Below are 11,051 nucleotides of genomic sequence, written 5' to 3'. Positions count from 1 at the left end.
ATCATGAAATCAACATGCACGCAAGTCGTCTCAGGGAACTTTATTGAAAGTGTTGGCAGTTCTTTCCCCCACGGTGGTGCATAGGTGGCTGAGCTCAGATTGCAGCTGCTAAGACACCAGCCACTTACCGAGAGAAAGCCAGGCTGCTTCAAACCCAGGGCCCAAGGCAAAAAAGCATCACTTCTGGTCAGGGAGTCTTGAAGCCATGCCTTGTGGGAGGTCACACTGGCATCTAGGCCTTTGCCTGCATTGCAGAAGGAGAGCCGGGTCCCCTCCTGGAGAATGCTTCATTCCCCAGTCCCGTACCGGTTTTACCACCACACAGGCTTTTGAGGCAGGAGCTGTAGACCCAAAGCGACCATCAGCTCTGGGGCCCTGTGGGAGAGGAGCACTTTTAGAAGAACATAGAAAAGTGTGGTCATCCCATCATTAGACAGCACACATCCTACATAAATAAAAAGACGCACGGGGAAGGAGGTTGGAGAGGGAACAAAAAATTGGTACAGACACTGATAGATTGGTTTCCAGTTTCAAGGCGACAGATGCACATCATGAGACCAGAGGAGACCAAGACAAGGGCTGGATTTGGCTTTTCTAAGAAAGATGTGTTTCCTTGCAGGGCTGGATGGTCACTGAGACAGAGATGGAAGCCAGGACAGGGGAGCTCACAGGGCCCAGATAGGTACAGAGAGCAGAGGCTCCTGTTCTGTCCTCACCACCCATGAGGGTGACACTGCTTGCAAATGGTGGCCGTGCTCTCCCAGCAAGAAAAAAGCACAACAAAATCCACACCGCACACAGACACAGACAGAAAACCTTCAAATGGCTCTGTTTTCTGCTCCCTGCCTCACCAGGTCCACAAGCAGAGAGAAGTGTCAGGTGCACAGCCCCGCTGTCAGCCTCGCCGATGAGCTGCAGGCTCAGCAGGAGCTGCCCATTGACACACAGGGGAAACCCACTGCTTCCACCTTGGGAGCGGTCGCCAGACAGAGCCACACTGGGTGCTGGTGTCATCCAGGGACCCCACACACTCTCTTGAATTCGATCCTGCTTCCCTCTGGGCAGCTGCATCCTTTCCTCCTGCAGGACCGTCTGGAAACTTGGCTCTGCTCTCCCTTCTCTCCTCTCTCTGCCCCAAACCCCTCTTTCTAAAAAAGTGATGCAGTGTTCATGGGGTTATTTCTTGAAAATACTTGGCGGCCTCCACGCTTCCGTTTTCTTTGAGACAGGTGGTCATGAGGATTTACAAAGAATGCCTGGGCTCCCCCGCAGGTGCTGGCAGAGGGGGTAGCGATTGGTCCTGTGCCTCCACCTGCTCTGGGAGGGAGTCTTCCTCTAGGGTTGGCCCCTTCCTAACCCTCCACATATCCTGTTCTCCAGAGACTTTGGAACCCCACTCCTAAGAGCAGTGGGGCCAGGCGCTTAGAGGAAGAGCAAATGCTGCCAGGACACAGATTATCCCCAGAGTACTTTCCAGCATTGTATTAGGTATCTGGATCTGTTAGGAAAAAAAAAAAAAATTAGAAAGTATGCATAAAACTTGAAAACATTCAAGTATCAAAAGCTTATTTAGGTTGAAAGTTTTAAAACAAGTCATCAGCAAGCTGCCACCAAGTGGAGACTTTTACAAAAGTTGAGCGAGTCTGCTGAGCTGAGAGGACAGAAATGAAGTCACCTGTGCTGGGGCAGGGGCAGGGAGTGTGTGGGCAGAGAGAAACCAGAGAAGTCCAGGTCTGTGGAAACCAAACAGGAGAGCGTGCGCCGGAAGGGCGGTCAGGCTCAGGGGACGAGGTCGCTGTCCCTGGAGAACGAACCCTAAAGTGCATAGCCTGGGACTCCCTCCCTGGGGGTCCTGTCCCCCAACATTTCACAGCCTGCCTGGAGCTGCCTTCCAAGGAGGACAAACATGGCAACAAAAGACCCATTTCTGCACAACAATCCTTCTGGAAAGAAAAAGAAGCCAAGAATGGAGTCAAAACGCTACCCAGTGCTGACTAAGCCTCTCAAACCCTGTTCTAAATGGAGTGTGGTTTCTAAGTCAGGGAAATGGAAGAGGCCCCACCCACACAGGGACAGGGCCATGGCCCCACAGGCTGAAGCAGCAGCGTTTATTCAAGATACAACAGTGAGGGAATCTGATCACATTCCCTTCTCCCCGCAGAGAGCGCATCTTGACAAGTGATCCAGTAGAAACCTTTTAAACTCTATAAGTTAAGTTCATAAAAACCACTGTCTTCACCCTGTCTCCCAGGGCCAGGCCTCCCAGGGCCAGGCCTGGACTCTCAGATGCACTGGCTTGGGGCGCCCTCAGGTGGCCACATAAAAAAAAACACAGTCTGAGGGCAGCCTGGGGTTTTCAGACTTGGGCAGGATCTGCCCAGGCCAAATGTCCTTCTGCTTTGGGCCTCTGTCTCTTGGCAGATGGCCTGACACTGAGGCCCAAGGATGCCTCAGAAAATCTTGATTCCCACTCTATGGATGGCCTGATTAGCCAGAGGTTTCCAGGCTGTCTGTCCACCTCCTGGAGACAGACTTCAGTGGAGAGGGGGATGCTCTGTCTCTTGCTGTCCGGGGCAGGGATGGCCTCCAGCTGCAGGAAGTACAGCAGCACCTGGACCTGCCGAGCAGAGTGGGGAAGAGGAGAGCAGCTCAGAGGGGGGCTCACAGCTGCTGGTGGGGAGGTCTTTGGGGCGTAAGCCTCCAAGTCCACCTCAGGTGCTGGAAACCCCTGCTGGTGTAATGAACCCCTTACAGTGAGACGGGGGTGGGGTGGGGTCCTGACAAGGCATGACTTGGTAGGTGGGTGTTTATTTTAGAGATGCACAGGGCCTTGCTCTATCCCCCAGGCTGGAGTGCAGTGGCTCCATCATGGATCTCTGCAGCCTCTAACTCCTGGGCTCAAGCGATCCTCCTGTGTCAGCCTCCTAGGTAGCTAGGACTACAGGTGTGTGCCACAATGCCTGGCTAATTTTTCTTTGTATTTTTTCTAGAGATGGGGATTGCTACATTGCCCAGACTGGTCTCAAACACCTGGGTTCGGTTATCCTGCCTTGGCCTCCCAAAGATTACAGGCATGAGCCACCACACCCGAACACTTGAGGTGATTTTAAGCTTCTAGCAAAGTGCACCAGCAGGACCAGGAGGTGGCCTGGGCCCCCCCGCATCACTCCCATCCATGCGGACCTAGGCAAGTCCCTTTCTCTGGATCTCTGCCACCACTACATACAATGCAAGTAGAAAGTTGGGCAGGACTGTGGGTGGAGAAGGTAGAGGTCACGTCTGTCAGGCTGGGTGGGCTGGAGCCTGTCTTCCCATACCTGGGACATGATCTCCAAGGACCAGCTGTCAGTCATGATGATGGGCTGGCTTGGATTGGCAGGGAGCTTGCTCTCCTTCTTGGAGGGATGGAGCAGTGTGGGGCCAAAGACAGCGGTGAGGTTGTACAGGGACATCTTATTGACTGCCTCCTTCTCTGCCATACTGTAGAGGACTGAAACAGCAGGTGCTGTTTCAATACCACCACCGAGAGAGACAGAGGGGCTGTGCCATGCTGGAGTCCTCAGGAAGGGAGTGACCTCGACCCTGGCTGTGCTGCAAGCTGACTCCAGCCCTGGTACTTCCGAGTCTCAGCGGCCCACGAAAAAGGGCCAGCTCTGGGCTGGTGGGGAGGTCTCCTCTATGATGTGACTGGGAGGGAAGAGGGCGGTTCAAGTGCACTGCTGGCCATGGCCAAAGCTCTGAGTTCTTTGTTAAGACCACAGTGCAGAGGGAGGAGCGTGGCAAAGAGGAGAGGCAGGGGCAGGGGTGGCAGTGCTGCTAGTCCTTAGAGGCAGTAAGTGACTGCAGACAGGGGTCGGGGGAAAAGGTCCTCAGTCTGGAGGTCTGGTGGGAGCAGAGGGGCACCCCATGGCCTGGAGACCTGGAGCCCCCCGCAGCCATGGGAGAGCTGGGCTACCTTTTCAGGTGGTCCAGAAGGAAAAGGAAGGTGAGCAGGTTGGCCTCCGGCAGGGACAGCAGCAGGTTGAGCATGCAGCTGTCCTTTGCAACTGGGTCTGAAAGAGCTGCAGGAGGCGATGGGTTACTCTTCTGGGTCACAACCAGCCAGAGACCTCTCCCGAGGTGGTCACATGGAGCACCTGGGACATGAGTCTCTGCGCAGTTTAGGCCCGTCTTCATCCCCACACCCACAGTGCTGGCTCCCAGTGAGGACCCTGTGAGGGGCACCTGTGTGGGATGTGAACCACCTGAACATCTTTTCTCTACCTCACAGGGGTCAGCAGCACCCAGCAAACAGCAGCAGGAGGAGCCGTGAGAACAGCCGCTCATGGGCAGAGCTGCCCTTGGGCAACTCCCGCCACCACCCCCTCCCCAGGGGAGCCCAATGCAGGAGAGGCTCGGTGTGGAATGAAACAGGGGAGTGAGGGACACAAGGAGGTGGGAAGTGGGAGGGGGTCCCAGCCCCACCAAGTATGCAGAGACTCCCTCATCGTCCTGGACACCACAGGGTCACCTGCATGCTGGGAAAGCAGGTCTTCTGTGCATGGGCCTGGGGGCAGACCTGCCCTAAGGGTCATGTGGAGACTACAGGTGCTGCACGTGTCAGCGCCCGCTTTAGACATCAGCCTGCAGGTTGACTAAGGGTCAGGCCATGTTTGAACCCATGCTTGACTGGACCAGGACCCGTGGCTAGAGCACCTGGTCACCAGTGTTTAGCCCTGGTCTGCAGGAAGGAGGACAGCAGATTTTAGGACACTGCAGCATGACAGTGCTGACCATTTCACCCTCTTGGTCTCCTTGAGGAATAGGGACGGGGAGCCCTCTGGGGATGGGCGAGGTCTTCCAGGACAGGCTTGATTTTGGTCCCCTGCTTTCTGAGGTTGGGTTAAAACACCATGGCAGAGGGGGCACAGCTCGGGTTCCCACACGTCACTTTTCACAGCCTCCAATGGCAGCAGTGCACGTGGAGGAGACGTCTCCCACAAGGCCAAGGCCTCCAGTGCTCACCGATGCCCTCGGTGAAGTTAGGGTAGAACTCGTCAGTGAAGAGGGGCTCGGACAGCTCACGGAAATACAGCTTCAGCGTGCCTACGATGCCATTCACGTCCATCTCGCTCGTCATCACCGACACGTCCTTATTACCTGGAAAGAGCACGGAAATGCAGCGGCCTCCTTCAGGATCCCAAGTGAGTCTCCCACCATCCCAGCCTTGGCTAAAGCACCGTCCCTGCCACGCTGACCACTGTGCAGGTCCCTCCTGGGCTTTGAGCAGCTCATCTGACCCCTCCCAAGAGCTGTGCGTAGTTCTGTGTCTCCAGAGTTGATGGGGCTGCATGGGCATTCCCATTCCTCTCCCCTGCTTGGCCCGATGTGACGGCCAGGAGGAGGCCAGCACGGCAGGACGCGGTGCCTGCGTGGGAATCGGGTGACTCTGCCCTGTACCTAGCAACCACCCCTGCACCAGTGTCTTCTGATGGCAGGAAGGCTGTGGGAGAATCTGATTGGTTTCAGTGTCTGAACCGGTGTCTTCCTTTGGACCCAATTGGTCACTGGTGCTTATGTCCTCACCATAGGCCAGGTCTATTCTGGGCCCCCAGAGTGAGCTGAAATCACCACAGGGCCCTCCCAGGGGTGCTGAGCATTGTAGGGGTCCTGGTCAGGGTCGGTGGTGAGTGCTACACAGAAGGGTCTGCAGGCACAAAATCCTGTTGCTTTGAGGATGCTGGAAAGGACCCTCTGGGGTCTCGGTGCCCTCCCCTGGCATTTGAGGCAGGTCCGGGTCCTTCAAAGCCTGTGAGGGTTTGTGAGATGGAGGTGGAGATGCTGCAGCCCCGGCCTGAGCTGGGTCCCATCAGTGCCCTCTTCACACCACATCCTCACACAGGGCAGTGGACAGACCACACTGAGTCCTGGGCTTCCACCTCCTGTCCACCCCCAAGGCAGGAAGGCCAAGGCCCCACAGAAGCCCCTGGTTCACCCCAGCAAGTGGCATGAGTGGGTACGATGGTGTACAAACTGGCTTCTATAGAAGCTTTTTCTACAACTCTTGTTTTCTCTTTTTTAAAAATAATAAAACAGTAAATGAAGAAAAGACACAGAGAAGGATGTGACATGCCCGGGCCATGGAGCGCTCTGAGATTGCATCGTGGACACCACCGCCCACATCTCCATCCCGTCCTGCGCAGGCCAACACTCACTGACGTCGAAGGCTGCCTTCAGTGCCTGGATGTCCGTGGCCACTCCGGACACGCGGTAGATGCCCACCTCCTCCATGCCTCGGCGCTCGATCTCCTCCATGCACTGGCGTACGATGTAGGGCACCTTGGACCTCTGTCTCCTGTGGGAGGAGGAAATGTTCTCAGTGTCCTGACAGCCCTGCTTGGGCCACAACACAGGAGGCCTGCCCCCTCTCTGCATACTTGGAGGTGGGGCGAGGACGGTGACAAAGGCGCCCAGGTCTAGGGCTGCACACAGAGCCTTCTGCATGTCTGTGCTCCCTCTGCAAGCCCTGTCCTCATTGCATGTACTTTCTCAGGAACCTGTCAAGCAGCTAGAACCCTTGAGAGTCACACATGATCTTTGTAGGAAGGTCAGGAGGCCTGTCTAAGTAAAGTCAGAACAGGAAGGGCATCTGACAGATTCCAGGCCTGGGGTTAGCAGCCTGTGCCGTCAGCTGGGGGATCAGACCCGGTGTTGGTCCTGCCACCTGCGCGCTGTGTGAGAGGAGAATCCCTGATCCCTGCCCTGGGCCTGGGCCTGAACACACATCCGAGGAATGAATGAAGGGTTGCCTCAGCACCAGTGCTCCAAGTCCTGTGATGCTACGTGCTTTTCTCCTCTGAGTCTTAGCACTGAACAATTTCAATACTGCCACACAGGACACTAGAGTAAGAATACTTCAAAGTAAGCACTGTGCTGAGGCTTTAAATTTACTTTCATTTTGCAACTAGATTTACCAGCACATCCAAGCTGCTTCTCAAGCCACCCTCATTAGCAGTGGTTATTTGGGGGAGCTGCTGCTGGAGTCCTCACTGCTCATGCCTAGAGCCCTCCCAGAGTGCTATGCAAGTGGCTGCTGTGCAGTTGGGGGTGGGGCGTGCTGTTTAGACACAGAAAGGAGTGCAGGGTATGATTGATGGAGGCCCCGGCCTACATGACCGGCAAGTTCAGGGACCCAACTGGATTCCATCCTGGGGAAGCAAATGAATTCTCAGAGGAAGTGGTCTGTGTCTGCAAGAACTGCTCTCAAACCCAACAGGCTTCTCTTGGCAACTGACTCCTGACAAAGGGTTCAAGATCATTTGGAAAAAAAAAAAAAAAGGGGGAGCCGGGAGGCAGTGGGTCCTGGAAAAGTAAATTGTTTATTTTACAGTAAGAAAGTAATTAAATATATATATTTTTTACAATGGTGGAAAATTAGAAATGATTGTGAAAATGATGTCTACCCACGTTGCTGATGAGTAGGATGTGATTTGGCTCTTTAGGAAAGTGAATTTGTAGAACTTAAGAATATTGATTTATAAAGGGCATGGCCTTTGACCCAGTCCATCTTATGCAAATCTGGATGCCATAAATAATATTTAAAAATAAAAGTATTGGGGTGGAGGTTGCAGTGAGCAGAGATCATGCCACTACACTCCAGCCTGGTCGACAGAGTGAGACTCTGTCTCAAAACAAACAAACAAACAAACAAAAATAAAGAAGTCATTCCCAATGTTGCTCATCAGATTATGACCATAAATATCCAGGATCAGACTAATGGCTAAAGAGACAGTGACGCATCAATACCAGGCAGAGAACAAAGCAGATTTTTGTTTGTTTGTTTGTTTTTGGAGAGCCTCTAGGAACTTGAAAAATACATATGCCACACTCTTAAGACCCGGTGGTTCTTAATCAGGGGTGTTCATTAAAATGCTGGAAAGCTGAAAAGACTTCCAGGTCCCATCCAAGGAGATTTTGCTTCTGATTGACTGGCTAGTGGCCTGGCCATTGGTATTTTGAAAAAGCCCTCCAAGTGATTCTTTTACTTACACCCCAGATAGAAAACCCCAAATTAAAAGTGGAAAAAAACCAGACACCAAATGGCATTTAAATAAATGTCAACTTTAGTGCCACAAAGCATCTGATTGCATGTGGACAGAAAGAGAAGGAAAGAGGGTGCTATATCTGGATAACTTAGAAATGTGCTCCCCTAGCAAGATATCTACCAAAATTAGAACCATATTTGAGGATGCTGGTACTGCGAGCAATATATAAATAATGCGTGTAATGCCATTTAATATGATCGTATTTTTAAAAATGAGTTGAGTGGTGTTTTCTAGCTGTCAGTTTTTCCAAATATCAATATAGAAATTAGTCTTCTGCAGCTGCAGAGGCAATTCAGTTTCCAGCTTGCTTGCATGTGGGCTAGAGCCATAACGTGGCCCAGAGCATCTCTGATCCACCCCTCCCACAACCACCAAAGCCAGAGACAACCGAATGCCTTGGACCATCTGGTGAGAGATGTAGCTGGTGTAAGAGTCCTGCTGTGAAGTGACAAGAGACTCAAGGCCTAGTTTTAACTTACTGCTAACTTGCTGACACTGCACACTTCCTGAGTGATCTTGGGTGAATCCTTTCACCTCTCTAAAGTTCACTATGAAATGAGAGGTCAATGGTCAAACTTAAACACCTTCAGATGTTGGGTAATATCAGTGAGTAAAATGCACCAGGCACAGCACAAAGCGGAAGGGTGCAGACTGTGGCAAGTTGAAAACATGCCTCTGTAAAGGGGGCAGCCACCACTCAGTTCCTGCAGATTACTCTAACTTTGCTGAGGACAGTTGCCCAGGTAGTGCACTACAGAAGGGTAACACTTTAGAGGCGGTGTCATTTGCATCATAGATGCGAAATTCACAGGTGAAGACTGATGTAGTTTGTCCCTAAAGTTTTGCTTTGATTTGCAGATATTTATCCATGGCAGTTTCCTGGAAGATGTCTATAGAAGATTTTGAGGAATGGGCACCTTGTAATTTGCTATTAAACTAAACCCCAAGGGCCCATTATAAGCCAGCACGGTCCTAGGGATTCCACACTCATTCAGTTCCTTTTCATCATAGGAGGTGGGTATTTTAATATCAGGTCCACTATAAGAGGTGGAGGCCGGGCATGGTGGCTCATGCCTGTAATCCCAGCACTTTGGGAGGCCTACGTGGGCAGATCACTGGACCCCAAGAGTTTGAGACCAGCCTGGGCAACATGGTGAAACTCTGCCTCTACATCACATAAAAAAATTATCCGGGCTTGGTGGCATGTCCCTGTAGTCCCAGCTACTCGGCAGGCTGAGGTGGGAGGATTACTTGAGCCCGGGAAGTCAAGGCTGCAGTGAGCTCAGATTGCACAAGTATACTCCAGCTTAGGCCACAGAGCAAGACCTTGTCTCAAAAAATAAAACAAAACAATAGAAAGAAAGAGAAAGGAACAGATCAATATGTACAATAAAGTACCATTAGTATTTTTTTAAAAAAGCAAAAGAACATATTTATTTGGATATTTGTTTATATTCATAAACTATCTCTAGAAAGATACCAAGAAACTGAATAGATTTGGTTGCATCTGAGAAACTACAGGAATAGGGATGGGGTTGAGATGGCGCCTTCTGAATTTTGAAATATAAAAATGTGTTGTCTATTTAGAAATAAATGGGCCAGGCGTGGTGGCTAGGCCAGGTGCGGTGGCTCTCGCCTGTAATCCCAGCACTTTGGGAGGCCAAGACTGGTGGATCACTTGAGGTCAGGAGTTTGAGACCAGCCTGGCCAACGTGATGAAACTCAGTCTCTACTAAAAATATAAAAATGGCCAGGCGTAGTGGCTCACCTCTGTAATCCTAGCACTTTGGGAGGCTGAAGCGGGAGGATTACCTGAGGTCAAGAGTTTGAGACCAGCATGACCAACATGGAGAACGCCTATCTCTACTAAAAATATAAAATTAACCTGGTATAGTGGTGCATGCCTGTAATCCCAGCTACTCAGGAGGCTGAGGCAGGAGAATTGCTTGAACCCGGGAGGTGGAGGTTGTGGTGAGCCGAGATTGTGCCATTGTACTCCAGCCTAGGCAACAAAAGTGAAACTCTATCTCAAAAAAAACCACAAAAAACCCAAAACAAACAAACAAAAAAATCCACAAAAATTAGCTGGGTGTGGTGGCAGGTACCTGTAATTCCAGCTATTCAGGAGGCTGAGGCATGAGAATCGCTTGAACCTGGGAGGCGGAGGTCACAGTGAGCCAAGATCAGGCCACCGTACTCTAGCCTGGGCAACAGAGTGAGGCTCAATCTAAAAAAAAATGATAAATAAATATTATTAAGACAAAAGTCACAACGACATTACATAAACCAGGTTATGCCAGTGATTTTTGAAAATATCAAAACAGTTTTATAGAAAAATATAACTTCAGGCCAGGTGAGGTGGCTAACGCCTGTAATCCCAGCACTTTGGGAGGACGAGGTTGGTGGATCACCTGACCTCAGGAGTTCGAGACCAGCCTGGCCAACATAGTAAAACCCCAACTCTACTAAAAATACAAAAATTAGCTGGGTGTGGTGGCTCACGCTTGTAATCCCAGTTACTCAGGAGCCTGAGGTAGGAGAATCACTTGAACCTGGGAGGTGGAGGTTGCGGTGAGCCGAGATCGCGTGACTGCAGTAGAGCCTGGGCAACAGAGAAATTCTGTCTCAAAAGAAAAATATAACTTCAAAAAAAATGAAGTAGGAAGAAACAGAAAAGTTTGTCTAGATCTAGAACCATTAAAAGAATTGAAGGTTTATTTTAAAATCTGTATCCCATCCCTTCAAAAATCTCACAAAAAACAAAACCAAAGAAAAGCACCTGGCCCAGATGATTTTATAGACAAGTCCAGCAAACATTAAGAAGAACATGAAGTTTTTATCTTCTACATAATTTTTAAAAATTAATTAATTAATTAATTTTTTAGATGAAGTCTCACTCTGTATTCCAGACTGGAGTGCAGGGGCATGATCGCGGCTCACCGCAACCTCCACTTCGGAGGTTCAAGC

At 50.9% G+C, this 11,051-nt stretch overlaps 2 protein-coding genes across 2 annotated transcripts in view; one reads left to right on the top strand and one right to left on the bottom strand.

Moving 5' to 3' along the window:
- The window catches only part of LOC105546091 (breakpoint cluster region protein-like), a 10,647-nt gene extending 4,164 nt beyond the window's left edge, over positions 1–6,483 (bottom strand). Inside the window, exons 1-6 of the mRNA XM_011989187.1 lie at positions 6,195–6,483; positions 5,005–5,139; positions 3,956–4,061; positions 3,318–3,480; positions 2,534–2,617; positions 852–1,080 (exon numbers count right to left, since the gene is read on the bottom strand). Of these exons, the coding sequence (XP_011844577.1) occupies positions 852–1,080; positions 2,534–2,617; positions 3,318–3,480; positions 3,956–4,061; positions 5,005–5,139; positions 6,195–6,483 (1,006 nt within the window). The remainder of the gene's footprint in view (positions 1–851; positions 1,081–2,533; positions 2,618–3,317; positions 3,481–3,955; positions 4,062–5,004; positions 5,140–6,194) is intronic.
- The window catches only part of BCR (breakpoint cluster region), an 814,161-nt gene that overhangs the window by 365,254 nt on the left and 437,856 nt on the right, over positions 1–11,051 (top strand). The gene's annotated exons all lie outside the window — the stretch shown is intronic.

The sequence above is a fragment of the Mandrillus leucophaeus genome, unplaced genomic scaffold, assembly GCF_000951045.1.
Source record: "Mandrillus leucophaeus isolate KB7577 unplaced genomic scaffold, Mleu.le_1.0 Scaffold349, whole genome shotgun sequence".
Lineage (NCBI taxonomy): Eukaryota > Metazoa > Chordata > Mammalia > Primates > Cercopithecidae > Mandrillus > Mandrillus leucophaeus.
Note: the sequence above shows the minus strand (reverse complement) of the source record. Positions and strands in the feature narration are given on the sequence as shown.